Here is a 19,204-nt window from a genome sequence, read left to right on the forward strand (position 1 = left end):
CACCCCACCCCCACCCGCCCGCCCGCGCTGCTCTTCAATCCACAGTGTCCCGTTTGCCTGCCTGCCTGCCTGCCTGCCTTAGTTTCTGGTTGTTTGGGAGCAGCTTCGGCTGAGAATAATAACTATTCGCCTCTTTTACTCAGCGAAGCTGTTCCGATTCAACCATTAACGAAGGCAGGCAGGCAGGCAGGCAGAAGCGGAGCACTGGGTTGAAACCCAGCGCCGCGGCGGGCAGGCGGACGGGTGGGGGTGGGGAGAAGCGGGCGCTCGGAGGCGCTGCGGCGACAGAAGCCCCCGCTTCTTTGAAGCAGTTTCTTCCTGGGCTGGTGCAGGAGCGAGAGAGCGACTGAGAGAGCTGACCCAGAGAGAAGGACAGGCTTCGGTTGCTTCCTCCCTCCCCTTCTTTCATTTGTGTCCTTGATCCCCAATCCCAGCAGCATTCACCGAAGGTGAAGAAAGCCGCCATTTTTTTTAAAAAAAATCTTTGCGGCCCGGTAGAGAGTGCTCCACGGCCCGGTACCGGTCCGCGGCCCGGTGGTTGGGGACCCCTGTGTTAGCATAAGGTATTCTGCAACGAGTAGAGGAGTGGAGAACTCTTCTTGTGAAATATTTCTGGACTTTCTCAACTGTGTTAATATCAGATACGTAATGTGGGTTCCAGACTGATGAGCTGTATTCGAGTATTGGTCTAGCAGATGTTTGGATGCTCTAGTTATTAGTGTAATTAGTGTAAGCTTTAACCATAACAACACAAGAGCACACAACAGATACAAACTCAAAGTAAACCGCACCAAACTTGATTGCAGGAAATACGACTTCAGCAATAGAGTGGTCAATGTCTGGAATACTCTACCTGACTCTGTAGTCTCTTCCCCAAACCCCAAAAACTTTAACCTTAGACTGTCTACTATTGACCTCACCCCTTTCCTAAGAGGTCTGTAGGGGCGTGCATAAAAGCGCACCAACGTGCCTACCGTCCCTGTCCTATTGTTTCTCTTATTCTTTTATTTTTCTTATATGTACCCATTTCATATATTCACAACTATGTATACACTTGTACTTATTATCTTGTAAACAATTGACAAATCAAATAAATAAATAAATAAATAAATATTACCAGAGAAAAACCTACGTAAGATTAGGTTAACAACTCTTAACGCCGTTTTGGCTATGTAGTTACAATGGGCTCTAGCACTTAGGTCATTTGAGATGAGTACTCCAAGATCCTTGACAGAGTTTGGATCATCAACAAGGTCTTGACTATTCAGCCTGTATTTTATTTTCTGATTTTTTTTTTGCCAATATGTAGGACAGAGCATTTATTTGTTGAGATTTGAAGTTGCCATTTGTTTGACCATTCTGATACATAGTCAAGGTCTTTTTGAAGGGTAACAGTATTGTCTGTGGTGTTGAATAGCTTTACATCATCAGCGAAGAGAACGCAATTGCTCTTAATATGATCACAGAGGTCATTTATGTAGAGTATGAAAAGAGTTGGTCCTAGAACACTGCCTTGGGGGACACCACTGTTGACAGGTACAGAATTTGATAGGACACTCCCAATTTTGACCATTTGTTGTCTGTTTGACAGGAATGCTTCTATCCAGTTATGCAGGTGTCCAGAGATACCGTAACATTTTAGTTTTAGGAGTAGTTTGTTGCGTACCACTTTATCAAGGGCTTTAAAGAAGTCTATGTAGATTGTGTCTATTGCTTTGCCCTGATTGAATTGTGTAGTCCATATGTTTTTGCAGTGTAAGAGTTGCAGATTACATAGGAGTGGATTCTTTGCAGTATGGATAAGTCTGGTCTTAAGTTTTTTGTGGTTAGGATTGGTTTTTGCAATGGCATTTATTGTATGAATGAATATGCATTTGCTGGACTCATTTTTGCATACAGCTCTACAAAATCTTGGGGCCATAGAGCCGTCATTGTATTTGTACCCAGGGCCATCTCTGGTTATTTCAATGATATCTTCAGGAGAGATGTTTGTTGTATTTGTGTTGCTTATGATATCATGAACTTTGGTGATGTCATCTGATTCGTTGGTGTCTTCAAGACGAAATAAGATGGCATTTGGACGTTTCTGTTCACGTTCCATGGTGTCTCTGATGAGTAAAGAGATATTATTTGTGGAATTATTTGAAAGGATAGTAATTGTTTGTGGCTGTGGTTTGGTGGTTATGTTTGGTTGTAGTTGTGATTGTAGTTGAGGTAGTGGTTGTGGGTTGTGGGATTTGATTTTGAGCTGATAGGTACTCACTTATCTGTGCTGTATTTTTTTTTCCAAGAGAGATTAGGCTTTCTTATATAGTTGTTTAAAAACGTGTTGCTAAGTGTTCTTCTATTGAGTGAATGAATGATTCTATGCTTTCAACTCTGTCAGGTAGGGTACTCAGTTTGTTTAGCTTAGGAGAACATGATGGACATAGATAAAAGAATGTATCTGAATTTTTAACCATATCAGCTAGGCTTTTGTTTGCATTTAAGCAGGAAGGGTGGGCTAGATTATCGCATAGGCAGCATTTGATGTAAATTTTGCTTTCATTGATGGTTTCAAGACATCTGGGAGGTCATTGGTAGAGATATTTTTGTTTTGGTTTGGAGTTTTTGGCTGGCATAGTCAATGGCAATAGTACACCAATCAATTACAATAGCTAGTTAATGTGATAGGTAGACAGTTACTTAATGAATGTTGGTAATTAATAAATGTTAATTGATGTGTTAGAGAACAAATCAAAAATAAGGTTACTTATTACTAAAAATCAATCAATCAATCAATTGGTTATTCAAATCACTCTAATCAAATAATTTTGCTAAGCAACAAATAGCCTAATTTATTATAGTAATTACTAAACACACTAGTCAATTAAATTCACCAAATCACTGATTTTACTAATCAGATATTCAGTAATTACACTATATGCACTAAACACTCGATCATACTAATCAATAAAAACAATAAATCAATTAGTCATTTGATAAAAATTAATTATTTTACAGAAATTGATTTTTTGAGATAATGAAAGTAATGAAGTAGTATTGAGAGACAGTAAGTAAAGGTTATTGCTTTGCTTAGCTGTTGCTGATATCTGAGAATAGGTTTATAACCCCTAATAAACTGGCAGGAGATCTCTTTTCCTGGGCTGTTTGAAAACGATCAGTGAGCAAGGGGTTACACCCTCTTTCTTGTTTTGTAGATTGAGTTTTTGAGATAGTAAAGATGCTGAAGGGGGGATCTCTGGCCCCTTCTTCAGCAGGGATAAACAGAACAATTCACTGGGAGGCAACAGGAAACTTTTTGTTTTGTTTTCCCTTGATGAATGGGATTTCTGGCCCTCTCCTAGTTAATTTAAATGCACTTTCAAAGTTTGTTGCTTTTAGGAGAAAGAGGCACGTAGATAATCGTGCACTGGCAATTTGAACAGTTTATATTTTTACTATGTAGACTCAGATTTGTATTGAGCATTCGCTCCTGGCTTCAATATACTTCTGCTTCTATCACAGGAAATAAAATTGCTTCTAAGCTTCACAGGAGTTCAGTTATAACAATACTTCCCTACTTATTGAAAGTCCAAAGTTACTGTCCTTTTAAAGAGGGAGCCCGGATTAGCAATTTGGTGAAGAGGGAAGGAGGGGCGGCGGTGGGGGGGAAAGCAGTCTGCTTCACACCCTGGTTGCAAATGTCTGAAGACCGACTCACAGCTCCCGGTGCTCACCGCCCTGCAAGGATGGGATGAATCTCACCGTCTCACTGCCCTGCAAGGATGACCATAGAGCCCCCAGTACTGGCGAGCCCCACCGCCTTACCTTCTAGTAAGGATGGACCGATAGTTATGAAGATAGTTGTTAAGTGACTTTTGCCCCATTCTACAACATTTCTCACTATAGTTGTTAAGTGAATCACTGCTGTTGTTAAACTAGTGACACGGGTGTTTTAAGTGAATCTGGCTTTCCCACTGACCTTATCAGAAGGTCACAGGCACAAATGAAACCATCATAAATACATGCCAATTACCAAACATCCAAAAAATTTGATTACGTAATCGTGGGGATGCTGCCATGTTTTTTTCAGTGCCGTTGTAACTTCAAACAGTCAAACTTCAAACGAATGGTTGTAAGTTGAGGACTACCAGTATTTAACAGATAATAGATAATCAGAGTTGGAAGGGACCTTCTAGGTCATTATAGTCCAACTCCTCACCCAAGTGGGAGACCCTACACCATTTCTGACAAATGGCAGTCCAATCTCTTCTTGAAAGTCTCAAGTGATGAAGCTCCCACAACTTCCAAGGGCAACTTCTGTTCCACTGGTTGATTGTTCTCACTGTAGAAAGTTTCTCCTTATTTCCAGGTTAAATCTCTCTTTGTTCCGTTTCCATCCATTATTCCTTGTCTGGCCTTCAGGTGCTTTGGATAATAGCTTGACCCCCTCTTCTCTCTGTGGCAGCCCCTCAGACATTGGAAGACTGCTATCATGTCTCCCCTGGTCCCTCTCTTCACTAGACTAGCCATGCCCAGTTCCTGTAACTGTTCATGATATTTTTTAGTCTCCAGTCCTCTAATCATCCTGGTTAGTCTTCTCTGCACTTTTTCTAGAGTCTCAACATATTTTTTATAGTGTGGTGAACAAAACTGGATGCAGTACTCTAGGTGTGGTCTTACTAAGGCTTTACAGAGTGGTATTAGTACCTCCCTTGATCTTGATTGTATCCCTCTGTTAATGCAATTTAGGATTGCATTAGCTTTTTTTGGCTGCTGCTGCACACTGCTGGCTCATATTTAGCTGGTTGTCCACTAAAACTCCAAGACCCCTCTTACAGTTACTGCTATTTGTCAGTTTATGAAAAAATACAGAACATTATAAGAACTAATCCTTTGATTTGATTTGAGTACTTAATATAAATGTTATTTATTTTATCTTGGCTTAAAACCAGGAAAATTAGAGCCAATGAAAACAATTGGAGCAGTATTTTTCAAACTTGACAACTTTAAGATGTGTAGACTTCATTTGAAAAACAGCGAATTTAAATAAAGAAGCGAATTAAACGGAGCAACGAGACTTGATTCTTACTTTGTACCAAACCGTGGTTTATTTAACTAAAATGTTTTGAGTAAACCACAAACCATTGGGTTCACATGGTCTAATCCAAAACGCATCCTACCTTAGAATATCGAAATTCCAAACATTGGATCATCAGCAATTTAAATTAATATAAAAGACACTGGTCTATCAAGCCAATTGTCAAAGGATTCCATTGAAATGCCTGTACAATTTTCTTAGCATTGAAATTAGGAAAAATGGAAAAAGAAACAAGCGGAGGGAAAGTGTAGAATTAAAAGGAAAGCACCGTTCGTTTGTTTTTGGAAAAAAAATTGGAGTACACAATTGTCTGTGTACTTCAGTTAGGATCTAGAGAACAGTTTATTTGCTAAGGCAGAGGTGTCAAGGCCCACGGGGTGCTTAGATCTGGCCCGTTGCGCTGCCCTGGACACAGTGAACGACCGGCCCATGGTGCCTCTGCCAGCAAAAATGGAGTTCACAAGGTTGCGTGTGGCCCTCCTGGGCTCCATTTTCACTGGTAAAGGGCTGCAGAAGGAAGGAAAGAAGGAAGGAAGGAAGGAAGGAAGGAAGGAAGGAAGGAAGGAAGGAAGGAAGGGAGGGAGGGAGGGAGGGAGGGAGGGAGGGAGGGAGGGAGGAAAAGAAAGAAGTGGAGGGAAAGTGTAGGATTAAAAGGAAAACACAGTTCGTTTGTTTTGGGGGGAAAATATCGGAGTACATGATCATCCATGTACAGTACTTTAGTTAGGATCTAGAGAACTGTTTATTTGCTAAGGTAAGAGAATGGAAAGTGAAAGAGATTTATCAGAGGTTGGGATCTCTGATAAATAAATGGGAATCAAGTTAGGCAATAAATTTATTTATTTATTTATTTATTTGATTTGTCAATTGTTTACAAGATAATAAGTACAAGTGTATACATAGTTGTGAATATATGAAATGGGTACATATAAGAAAAATAAAAGAATAAGAGAAACAATAGGACAGGGACGGTAGGCACGTTGGTGCGCTTATGCACGCCCCTACAGACCTCTTAGGAAAGGGGTGAGGTCAATAGTAGACAGTCTAAGGTTAAAGTTTTTGGGGTTTGGGGAAGAGACTACAGAGTCGGGTAGAGTATTCCAGACATTGACCACTCTATTGCTGAAGTCGTATTTCCTGCAATCAAGCTGTTCATCGAGTCAAGGTCAGTTCTTCTGTGTCTGGATCACAAGGAGGAAAGAGGACTCAGTGCAGAGATGATCAAGCCAACTTTCTGCGTTTTCTTTGTCCTTCTGGCTTGCTGTGTGGTTCTCATGCAAGGTAAAAAAAACAACAACTATATGGGTCTCTTTTGGTTCTAGAAGGGTGGCATTTTCAAGCTCACATTCAGTTTTTCAAGACCCCCCTCCTTGTTTTGCCTACTTCTCGCTCCTTCCTCCTTTGTGCCAGTTGTTTGTAACTGGTTCTGTGGAATGACTGTTTTTGGCTTTGACACTTATCAATAGAGAAAGTATAAGTTGTGCGGGATTTAGTTGGGATAGGAAAAAAATTTTTTCATGTAGATTGGTGAATACGTCATAATAGTGTTTGATTTTATTTTACTGTAATTCACAAACATGGAAGAAAGAGAGAGAGAGAGAGAGAGAAAGAAAGAAAGAAAAGAAACCACTTCCCTCGCGGTATATTAAGCTTATTATCTATTTATCTATCCATCCATCTATCATTTAAAAAAACATTTTTTGTTGAAAAGTTTTATACAAAATTAAAACAATGCAAAATTAAAGAACAAGGAAAGTGAAATAGATAGGAAATAAAAAAGGCAGAGAAGAAGGTAAAGTTATAAAGCACCGACCTTTGATCTTGTTTACAAGTTATAACTGTCTAACCGGGGGTGCGAGACGATATTCCAGGGGGTGCGAGAAAAGTCCAGGTAATTTTTATTTATTTTTATTTTTATTTTAATTTATTTATTTATTTATTTATTTATTTATTTATTTATTTATTTATTTATTTATTTATTATGCGATGGATTAACTTTGTTTTCATTTTAGAGTTAAGTATCGTTATTTAGTGGCCGTCACATACATAGCTGAAAAGATTCAATCCTACCATATATTTAACACATTCAGTAGTTCCTAAAGTCTAAATTTCAGGGGGTGTGAGGTTCGAGTGAAATTTCTTTAGGGGTGCGGGGCGAAAAAAAGGTTGGGAACCACTGGTCTAAGGTTATATTGTGGCTGCTTCATATTCCATCTTTTCTAATTATCAAACCCACAAATCACAAGTTCATTAATTTCCGTTTTCAGAAAAAAGCCCACAGTGTTTTCAGTCAAAAACATAGTTATTGATTTTCCCCTAATCAAACAACACAATTTTGTCCATATCTCCTTCCTTCCTTCCTTCCTTCCTTCCCTCCCTCCCTCCTTCATTCCTTCCTTCCTTCCCTTCCTTCCTTCCCTTTCTTCCTTCCTTCCTTCCCTCCCTCCCTTCCCTTCCCTTCCCTTCCTTCCCTCCCTCCCTTCCCTTCCCTTCCCTTCCCTTCCCTTCCTTCCTTCCTTCCCTCCCTCCCTTCCCTTCCCTTCCCTTCCCTTCCTTCCCTCCCTCCCTCCCTTCCCTTCCCTTCCTTCCTTCCTTCCTTCCTTCCTTCCTTCCTTCCTTCCTTCCTTCCTTCCCTCCCTCCCTCCCTCCCTCCCTCCCTCCTTCCTTCCTTCCTTCCTTCCTTCCTTCTTTCCTTCTTTCAGTTTTATATGGCCTCCCACCTCACTCATGCTGACAAAAGTAAAATCCAGCACAAAAGCCTCTGGCAACAACAATCAAAGGAATCACTTGATGGATTCCCTATCATTCTGAGGGCCCCAGGTCTTCAGATCCTTGTGAAACAGTGTCAATGTGGGGGCAAATCTTATTTCCATAAGGATTATGTTCTCTAAGGAAGGAGCCACTACAGACAAGGCCCTTCTTCTTGGTCCCATTAGATGGACCTCCTTAAGAGACAGGGAGAAACCCCCCCACACACACACACACAAAAAAGATAAAAGGAAACAGTAGAGATAAGAGTTAAGTCATCCACATATTATGAACAACAATTTGAAGCATGTACATTTACGATGCTAGCTGGCTGGGGTGGAGGAGCATGGAGGAAGTTATGGCCAACAGGTTGGAGAAGCTTAGTGCAGTGATCAAGCTGGATTTTGAACATCTCATCCCTATGTTGGAGTGCCAGTTTGGTGTCGTGGTTAAAACACCAAGCTAGCCATGGTGGTTAAAACACCAGGCTAGCCACTGGGAGGCCTGGGAGGCTTTGAGTTCCAATTCTCCCTTATTTCTCTTAGTACAATCACTGGATGATTGTGAGAATGGGAAGAAGCATCTTAGAAAAAAGAGAGGAAGCAATTGCAATTAAGTCAAACAGAGCATTTGCCAAAATTGTCCATGTGTTTTCTTAAAGGAAACATTTCCTCCCATGGAAAGCTTACAAGTAAGCCCTCCCATACATTACACCGGTGTTTCTCAACAATAGCAACATTGAGATGAGTTGACTTCAACTCCTAGAATTCTGGGAGTTGAAGTCCTCTCACCTTAAAGTCGCTGGATTGACAAACACTGCCTTGAACTATTGGTGAAAAACTCCTTCTCTATATGATCCCTGTCAGGATTGCCTACCATCAACAAATGTTTATGCAGAGAAGGAATGCTATCCGTGAACATGGGCCGTGTGGCTAAAATTGAGTACTACAGGCCAACCTGTAGCTGTGATCAAGAAGAACTGCTGTAAGTAAATTTTTAAATTGATTTTCTATTAAATACATTTCTTAGTGCTTAATAAACATTGTGGTGTCTGGGTGTTTGATTTGCTTAACAATGCTGATTCCATTCTTAATCTCCATCCCTTTTTTCCAACCACTGATAAAATAGATTGCATTCTGCATCTTCTTTCTGTTTAATTTTCAATGTCAATCTATCCATTTTTGCACAATCCAGTATCTTCCTGACAATCTCTTCATCTCGCGGTATATCTTCACTTTTCCAGTATTGTGCGAATATAATCCTCGCTGCTGTTAAGGCATGTGATATTATGCACATACTTTTCTTATCATTTTTTTCTGATATTATACCTAATAAAAACAATTCAGGTTTAAAACCTACATCTTTTCTAGCCACCTGTGTATCTTTGCCCAATTTTTTTTTTTTATTTTTGCTTTGACGCAAGTCCACCCCTTATGACAAAATGTACCCTTTTTTTTTTTTACAGGAACTGCTGTAAGTACTTGAGCAGGGTTCTGCTATCTTCTCCTTTGAAGCTATTAAATTGTTCTACATGGAGGCTTGTCTGGATATCTCCTAGAATTTTTCAGATTCTTGTTAATCATATCCTGACATTGGGATCAAAGCAAGATGATCTTAGCTCCTTTATCTATTCTAGAAGCTGCGTGTATAGGTTGGGTTTTTAAAAATTCCAAAGTTTTCCCCCAAGAGGGTTGTGGAAGTCTTGCATGTGGTTTCCTCAGTTATGCCTGATGCCTTCTTTGTTTGAGGTCAACTGGTGTGGCTATCAATCTGGAGAGTTGGGAGGGCAGGTGGTCGGATTCACAATTATTGCACTGACAGTCAATTGATGTTGAATGTTAATAACATCAAACGATCCTTTGTCTAACTTGGTCACTAAGTTCTCCTCTTTGCATATATGCAGGGTGACCCTTAAAAATGGCCAAAAACTATGTCTGAACGTTAAGGGGGACCAAGGAAGGAGAATTAAACAGGTAAGCAGCAATCACGAGCTTTAGCTATCTTTGTGTTTTTCCGAGGACCAATAAATCAAGCTGGAACGTTGAAAGTCTTTTTTTCAACTTTTTTTGTGCAAATAGAGAGCCTCAAACTTGGGAGGTCTGAATCAAACATCCTGAGTAAAAGTTGGCTCAGATATGTAGCCATAGCCATCTATCTATCTATCTATCTATCTATCTATCTATCTATCTATCTATCTATCTATCTATCATCTATCTATCTATCTATCTATCTATCTATCTATCTATCTATCTATCCATCATATATCCATCATCTATCTATCTATCTATCTATCTATCTATCTATCTATCTATCTATCTATCATCTATCTATCCATCCATCCACCCACCCACCCATCTATTAAACTGACTTTGTTATTTACTGTATATCAGTCTCTGTGATTTCTTTCACAAGGTTAGCACTGATTACATTTCTAATTTTTAGTACAAAATTATTCATAGCAGGTCCACGAAACGCCAAACCTTAGCTCATTGCCAGAAGTTTCCTGCTGTGCACCCGTGGCTTGTTTGTCATGTTTTCAAGGAAGTGAGTAAAGAGAGGGAAAGTTTAGGCAATCCAGGGGATAATTTAATCAGTTCTAACTACAGGTGGTGTGTTTCTACAAAGCTGCATTAATTCCTGGCTGACTTGAGCTTCAAAGCTGTCCTATTGTTTCTCTTATTCTTCTTTTATTTTTCTTATATGTACCCATTTCATGTATTCACAACTATGTATACACTTATACTTATTATCTTGTAAACAATTGGCAAATCAAATAAATAAAATAAATAAATAAATAAAGCCTCCCCTGAGACCTTTTCTTTGGAATCAGTTCCTTTCCTATAGAAGTTATCACTTTTGCTGTTGCTTTCTTCTATGATTTAAAGGGAATGTTCCCTGTCGAAGGATTCCCTTATTTTATATTCTTCATCATTTTATATTCTTAAGCTGTCATCAAGCTAAAACATATGAAAGAACAATTGCAGGAGTTGGGTATGTATAGTTTAATGACAAGAAGGACTGGGGTGACATGATAGCAGTCTTCCAATATCTGAGGGGCTGCCACAAAGAAAAGGGGGAGGGGTGTCAATCTATTCTCCAAAGCCCCTGAGGGCAGGACAAGAAGCAATGGATGGAAACTAATCAAGGAGAGAAGCAACTTAGAACTAAGGAGGAATTTCCTGACAGTTAGAACAATTAATCAGTGGAAGAACTTGCCTCCTTAAGTTGTAGGGACTCCAATACTGGAGGTTTTAAAGAAGAAATTAGACAATCATTTGTCTGAAATGATATAGTGCAGTGGTGGCTAACCTTTTTGGGCTCCTGTGCCAAAAATTACGTGTTCACCAGCACGCACACACTCAGGTGCCAGCACCCAGAATGCAATGTGCGCCACCTCCCCATTCCCCCTGCGCATGCGCACGCAATCCCCCTCCCTCTCGCCACCTCCTTACCTGCACTGCGCCTCACAGCTGTTTTTTCGGCTGGTTTGAGGCCTTTCTCAGCCTCCCAGAGGCTTGAAAAAAAACCCCGCAAGGCTTTTCAGGATGAATTATAGGCCCGTTTTGTCACTTCCAATGAAACGGGCCTATAATTCGTCCTGAAAAGCCTTGCAGAGGCTTTTTCCAAGCCTCTGGGAGGCCAAAAAAGTCCTCAAACCAACTGGAAAAAAAATCAGCTGTGAGGCGCATGCATGCGCAGTGAGGTAAGTTTGCCTGCAGCTCATGTGCCAGCACAAACGGCTCTGTGTGCCACTTGTGGCACGTGTGCCATAGGTTCGCCATCACGTCTATAGTGTCTCCTCCTTGAGCAGGAGGTTGGACTAGAAGACCTTCAAGTTCCCTTCCAACTCTGCTATTCTGTTTTACTCTGTTATTCATTTTATATTTTTAAGCTTTCATCAAGCTTATCAGTGAGAACATGGAGCCGAACAATCAGAAGAGGGCCATTAACTTTCAAAGCAACCTTTTGTAGGTTGACAAAACTAATCCTACCTTCTATGCTTCCTTTACAGGCAATTATGAAAAAAAGGAACGTCAACCAAGGAAGTTCAGACTAAGTTCTGGAGAAGCTGCTTCACAAATGCTTCTCTTCCTATAGATATGTAATCAGCTTCTGAAGATTCATAATCGATAACCCATAATCCATGAACCTGATTACTGAATAAACCCAAATCCTGCATTCCCACATACTCAGATAATAAATCTACCAAACTGGCTGACTGAATATTTCAATAAATGTCATTCTGCTATTCTCTGTCTGGTCTTTATTCACATAAGTAGGTCCTCAAAATACATTTAACCTGATTGCTGAATAAACCCAAATCCTTTGGTTGTCAGATACTCAAATAATAAATTTACCAAACTGGCTGACTTTCACAACTCATAACTCTGACATAAAAGACAGCTATCGCCATTGTAGAAATGTTAGCATGCAGATTTGTATCTGTTCTTATTCAATGTACAGTGCTTGTATTTTTCAACCAATCTCAAGTCTCAGGCACAAAATTGACACGATTTTGAATGTGTGTATTTGTATTTGGAAAATTACATCATCTGACAGATGAGGCGTCTGCAAGAGAGTTTTTAAAAAAATCAAGATTTCCCTTGGGAACCAAGGACATTCCTGCAGGTGTTGGCAGAAGGAGGAGCCTGAGGTCAGCTCACAACTGGACTGCATGCTGATTGGACCATGTGACTGAGGGTCTGGGGGGAAGTGACAAACTTTTACTTTTAATTAGGCGAAAACCGAGGGAACTTTTAGAGTCGGTTTTCACCAGATCTGTGCCAATAGCGTATTTCCAATAAAGCTATTCCTTGAGGACTTCAACTGCCTCAAAGTTTTGCTTGATATGGGATTATTAGCCGATAACCCGGTGTTGCCCAGGTATTTATTTATCCTAATTCTGTAATTAGACAGGAAAAGCCCTGATTTCGGCAACCCAGAACAAACGTAATTTGTAATGTTGGATTTTCCCCCTTAGCAGAGACAGTCCCTTTGTGGAGTACTGTGAAGCTGTTATCGTGGCAACTGCACAGTGCTGTGCAGTAGAAGCCATTTGAAGGCACAACAGGCTATATCTTTACAGCAAGAGGTCTTAGGGGTGTCTTACCCACACAGTATTTGTTTCCAGAGAGTAAGTCATCTGTGTACCAAGTTTGGTTGAAATTACAGAGTTATGCTGGAATACGCACACACATACACACATACACTCACTCTATCTATCTATCTATCTATCTATCTATCTACCTACCTACCTACCTACCTACCTACCTACCTATATTCTGAGGTTTTTGCGGGTATTTGTATGTGGATCTTTGGTTATTTGGGTTTTCTCCCACGTAAAATTGGAAGTATCTTGGCAACGTTTCGATGAAGTCTCATTCATCATCTTCAGGCTTGTGTCTTCGGCTTTGTGCTCCTCGGAGTAATGTGAGCTTGCAGTTGCTTCTTCCTTTTAACTGCTAGTAGGGGTGTGACTTGATTGGGTGGGGGCTTGGCTGTGTTCTGATTGGGTGGGGGTGTGTTCTCATTGGTTGGGGGTTTGGCTGTGTTCTGATTGGGTGGGGGCTTGGCTGTGTTCTGATTGGCTGGGGGTGTGTTCTGTTCAGGTGGGGGCTTGGTTGTGCTCAGGTTAGTCTTAGTTGCTGGGGGATTTGAGCTGGTGAGCTGTGATCCTGTTGTTTGGCTTCGCGTTCGTGGTCATGCCATATCTTCATGGTAGGCATCAGTTCGCTTCATGTATGGGTTTGAATCAGGTAGTGATGCAGCTGCGGTATGGCTTCTGGTCCGTGGTCGTGTCTCATCTTCTGTGTGGGTGTGAGTCTGCTTTCTATGTGGAAGTGTGGTGGTAGCATCTTGTGTGGGTGTGGGTCTGGTGTCATTCTTCATGTTAGGTACTCGTTTGTTAATGAGGGCGGGTTTGGTCAGGCTGGTTTCAACTCCGCATATAATGGTTTCTGTGGGGATGTGGGTCACCTTAAGATTCACCCCGCACTTTGGGACAAATCCAAACAACTCGCTGTCTGGAGAGCCGAAACACAGACCACCCTCAAGACAGACACACACACCAACAAACTCAGAAAACTACAACAACACCAGAAAAAAACTCCTCCCCCCTCACAGCCACACATGAAACAAACAGTGCACAATATCTCAGACAAGATCCTCACCGAAGCCGAAACCAATGTCCTTTCGAAAGGATTCAACTTTGCTGTCGCTCCCAAGCACATCCCCACAGAAACCATTATATGCGGAGTTGAAACCAGCCTGACCAAAACCAACCCTGATGATGCTAACAGAATCAGACTTGAAATCACCAACATCCTCTGCACTAGCAAACCACCCAAAAGCAACTTATCCAAAGAAGAACAAACTGCGCTACTTAACCTGAAAGAAGACACCAGCATAATAATCCTACCAGCAGACAAGGGCAACGCAACAGTGGTTATGAACACATCTGACTACCAAACCAAGTTAACCAACCTACTCCAAGACCCCACATACAAACCCCTAAAGACAGACCTGACCACCTACCTAGAAAAAACCACCAGATCCAAAATAAAAGCCTCCCCCATCAGCGAAGAAATCCAGCAAAGAATCATACCCAGAGAGAAATCATCCAGATGCCCTAAGCTTTATGGTCTCCCCAAGATACACAAAGAAGGAACCCCACTTAGACCAATAGTCAGGTCCATAGGCTCACCTCCACAAAACCTAGCCAAATTTCTCGCCAAACAACTACAGCCCTATGCAGAATCCATCAACTCACACGTAAGAAACTCATTCCAGTTCATTGAGATCATAAAGAAACAAAACTTACAACTCAGCGACCTACTAGTGAGCTTCGATGTCATATCTCTCTTCACCCAAGTGCCTATAAAAGAAGCCTTGACAGCCATCCAAAACAAATACAACCCTCCCCAAGCACATCCTAGATCTGACCAACCACTGCCTATCCAATACATACTTCACCTACAATGGACAAAAATACAAACAAATAGAAGAAGCACCCATGGGATCACCCCTCTAACCTGTCATCGCAAACCTCTACATGTAACACTTTGAAACACAAGCGCTAGAAAAATATGATCACAAACCCAAACTCTGGCTCAGATACGTAGATGACACCTTCATAATCTGGCCACATGGGAAAGAAAAACTGAACAATTTCCTCACACACCTCAACAGCCTACACCCCAAAATACAATTCACCATGGAAACAGAAGCTAACAATCAACTTCCCTTTCCAGATGTCTTGGTATACAAAAAATCCAATGGCTCCCTAGGACACACCATCTACCAGAAGAAAACACATATAAACTACACTCACACTCACACCACCACCCAGCACAGATCAATTCTGTAGCCGAGACACTCATCTCCAGAACAAAATGCTTAGCCGATGAACAACACCTAAAAAACGAACTACACACTCTCACTAACGTACTAACAGCCAATTCCAAAGAAAGAAGATTACCCACCTAATCCAAAAAGAAACCCCAACCAAAATTCAAGACAGAGAACAAGAGAACGGCAAAACCCTCCTCCCATATATAAAAGCACTACAGACAAAATCAGCAAGATCCTCCAAAAACACAATATTAAAACATCATTCTGCACAAACAGAAAAATATCCACCATCCTAAGAAACCCTAAAGACAAAATCGAGTTAGAAAACCAAGGAGTATACGAAATCCCTTGCACCGCCTGAGCCACCACATACATTGGACAAACTAACAGAAGAATAAGTGCATGCATTCAAGAACACAAGAACTCAATCAAAAAAGAAGAACCGACCTCTTCCCTGGTCCAACACCTCAAAGCCACAGGACATGAGATTGATTTTAAAAATACCAGAACTATCGCCAAAACCAAACACTTCAACAACAGAATAATCAGAGAAGCCATAGAGATAGAAAAATGCCCACACAGCATGAATAAAAGAGATGACACCTCCCGCCTACCAGCCATTTGGAAACCCACCCTCATGAACAGACGCAGTACCTAACATGAAGAATGACACCAGACCCACACCCACGAGGGCCACACAAGATGCTACCACCACACTTCCACATAGAAAGCAGACTCACACCCACACAGAAGATGAGACACGACCATGGACCAGAAGCCGTACTGCAGCTGCATCATTACCTGCTTCAAACCCCTCCGACCCATACATGAAGCGAACTGATGCCCACCATGAAGATGTGGCATGACCACGAACGCGAAGCCAAACAACAGGATCACAGCTCACCAGCTCAAATCCCCCAGCAACTAAGACTAACCTGAGCACAACCAAGCCCCCACCTGAACAGAACACACCCCCAGCCAATCAGAACACAGCCAAGCCCCCACCCATTCAAGACACACCCCCACTAGCAGTTAAAAGGAAGAAGCAGCTGCAAGGTCACATTACTCCGAGAAGCACAAAGCTGAAGACACAAGCCTGAAGATGATGAATGAGACTTTATCGAAACATCGCCTAGATACTTCCAATTTTACCTGGGAGAAAACCCGAATAACCAAAGATACACACACACACACACACACACACACACACACATATATATATTTAAAAGCACAACTATAATGATGTGGGAAAATACCGAACAAAGCTGAATACCACACACACACACACACACACACACACACACACACACACACACACATATATATATATATATATATATATATATATATATATATATATATATATATATATATATATATACACAGTGTGTGTGTGTGTGTGTGCATATTCCAGCATAACTCTGCAATTTCAACCAAACCTGGTACAGCAAGCATATATAGAAGATTACTTGGAACCCTGATACCAAGTGAACTGAATTCTCTTCAAAATATTCCTGGGTTCTTCCAAGAAATAATAACCAGAATTCACCGGTTGTCTTAATTAAGATAATATCTTGGGCTTCCCCTTCATGTGTCTGGCAGTTAGATTCCTTCCTTTTCCTTGAAAACAGATTTCTCCTAAAAGCCAGATGTGGTTTCAGTTTCAAGATAGTTGTGAGTCATCAGCAAAGAGCAAAAAGAAAATGAAAGCTAAGCTGATTGTCTGATAATTAAAAAAAAAACTTGTTTAAAATGGCCAGAATTAGTTAATTAGCTTTTCTCCTAAATGCAAATTAAGAGGGAACTGTTAGAACTATTAGATATAAAAAAGATATCGAGACTCTGGAAAGAGTGCGGAGAAGATTAAGGGGTTGCAGACTAAAACACCTGAAGAACGATTGCAGGAATTGGATATGTCGAATCTGGTGAAAACAAGAACTAGGGGTGAGATGAAAGCAGTGTTCCAATATCTATGGGGCTGCTACAAAGAAGAGGGGGTCAAATTATTCTCCAAAGCACCAGAAGGCAGGAAAAGAAACAATGGATGGAAACTAATCAAGGAGAGAAGCCATCTGGAATTAAGAAAAACAACTTCCTAACAGTGAGGACAATCAACCAGTGGAACAGCTTGCCTTCAGAAATCATGAAGGTTTTTGACAAGAGACTGGACAGTTACTTGTCTGAAATGGTATAGGGTTTCCTGCCTAAGCAGGGGGTTGGATTAGAAGACCTCCAAGGTTCCTTCCAACTCTGCTATTCTATTCTATTCTATTCTATTCTATTCTGTTCTGTTCTGTTCTGTTCTGTTCTGTTCTATTCTATTCTATTCTATTCTGCTATGCTATGCTATGCTATGCTATGCTATGCTATGCTATGCTATGCTATGCTATGCTATGCTATGCTATTCCTATTCTAGGGGAAGTTTCCAACACAAGTGAAAAATTGGTGGAGCTTTGATTACATTAGTTTATTTTGACTAATGAAGTTCCTTGGATGAGTAATGAAACCTCTCAGATTAACAAACTTTGGTCCAGTTGCCTTGATTTCTTAACATTTTAAAGATACTTTTGGCCTGGATGATTGGTTTTCGTTGACAAATTGAGCCTGGGATTACAGCTGTAAGTTATTGTGCTTGTAAGTAGGGGCATCACATGCCACAGTTAAAGGTCATTAAGCGAACGCCACAGTTGTTAAGTAAATCCATTTTCCCCATTGGGTGGGGTTTTTTTTTTTTTGGCAGAAATCAGAAGTAAACAATGGAAACTGGATGTGATGGCCTCATTAGACACTTCCCTGTACACCTCACTGACTTAAGCTCAGAGGAGGATGAACTAATCCCAGGGACATTGGGCAGGGTGTAATGTGAGATGTCCAGAGGTGGCTCCAAGCCAGGAGGAAGCACAGTCTCAAAGATCTGAAGCCGGACCTGGGTAGAACTGAAGCAAGAATGCTCAGGAACCCGTCAGGCAACAACCCTCCCCCCCCTTTTAATCAGACCAGAGTCTCGGTACTCAATGAGTGCGAGTCGAATGAGTTTGTTGCAAAGTCAGTGCTAGAAGTGCGTGCCCCTCAGCACAATTTATCAGCAAGGATCCATGCCCTTCAGCTGGCTGGACATGACCCCACCCTGTAGCCAGGAGTGGGAACCTACTGGTAGCTCTGAAGAGCAGCTGACACCGAACTGGTTCCCTGGGAAGAGGTTTTGGTCTGCTGTTTGGCCCACCCATCAGCCCAGGCTCTAGGCTGCCCTTTAGTGGCTGCATTTTCCTCCTCGGCTGCTTTGCACGGCACAGCTGAGTGCCGCTCGTCAGCTGGAGAAGGTAAATGCTTGCCGGAGCTGGTAGCGTGCACGCACATGCAGCACGCGTTTGACATGCATGCATGTGCATGCCGGTCGGATCCCACCCTTGCCTGTAGCCACTATCCGGTGAACATCTGAGGTCTCCCCGGAAGTGCTGGGTGACCTCCACGGATAGTGCCCCGAAGATCCCCCATTGGCTGTGGTGGCACTCCTCGCCGATCTCTGGCAAATTCAGCCTGCAACAGGACTGCACCAACGACCACGTCATGGAGGAGTCCCAGGGGCAGTGACCAGATAAACAGCCAGCTGAGCGTGGGACAGTTGAGGCACAGCTGCATCAGGACAGCCCTGGCAGCATGGATGAGGAAGAACGTTCTCCTCCAGTCGATCAGACAGCATGCAGGGCAGAGAAGAGGCAGGAGCAACAGTGGTCAGCCCAGTTACCTGCAAGGTAGAATAAACGAATGCTTGTAAACCAGGGATTACCTGTATTTTTTAGTCTATGCAAAAAAAACACAGAAAATTATAAAAACTAATTCTTTTATTACTTGACTTCAATGATATATTTTTTTTACTTTATCATAGCTTAAAACCAGCACAATTATAGACCATAAAAGCAACCAGAGCAGTATATTTCAAACTTGGCAACTTTAAAATGCGTGGACTTCACTTGAAAAACAACGACTAGAATAATAGCAATAGTACTTATATACCGCTTCACA

At 41.5% G+C, this 19,204-nt stretch overlaps 1 protein-coding gene across 1 annotated transcript; it reads left to right on the forward strand.

Annotated features, from left to right (window-relative positions):
• Positions 1-6,235: 6,235 nt before the first annotated feature.
• On the forward strand, positions 6,236-12,080 carry LOC148130645 (growth-regulated alpha protein-like). The gene is made up of 4 exons (XM_087962733.1): positions 6,236-6,364; positions 8,698-8,815; positions 9,735-9,804; positions 11,844-12,080. Exons 1-4 carry the CDS (start codon positions 6,301-6,303, stop codon positions 11,886-11,888), a joined length of 297 nt encoding a protein of 98 aa, XP_087818859.1. The 5' UTR covers positions 6,236-6,300; the 3' UTR covers positions 11,889-12,080.
• The last annotated feature ends 7,124 nt before the right edge of the window (positions 12,081-19,204 follow it).

Source organism: Notechis scutatus, chromosome 4 (assembly GCF_049901735.1).
Source record: "Notechis scutatus isolate UNSWTSFEM ecotype Mainland chromosome 4, rNotScu1.2, whole genome shotgun sequence".
NCBI classification, from domain to species: Eukaryota; Metazoa; Chordata; class Lepidosauria; order Squamata; family Elapidae; genus Notechis; species Notechis scutatus.

Excerpts from the sequence above, each read along its gene's own strand:
- LOC148130645 (XM_087962733.1), top strand. The coding sequence starts at position 6,301 with ATGATCAAGCCAACTTTCTGCGTTTTCTTTGTCCTTCTGGCTTGCTGT. Across the intron at positions 6,365-8,697 it reads CTGTGTGGTTCTCATGCAAG|GATTGCCTACCATCAACAAA; the intron begins GTAAAAAAAACA and ends GATCCCTGTCAG. Across the intron at positions 8,816-9,734 it reads TGTGATCAAGAAGAACTGCT|GGTGACCCTTAAAAATGGCC; the intron begins GTAAGTAAATTT and ends GCATATATGCAG.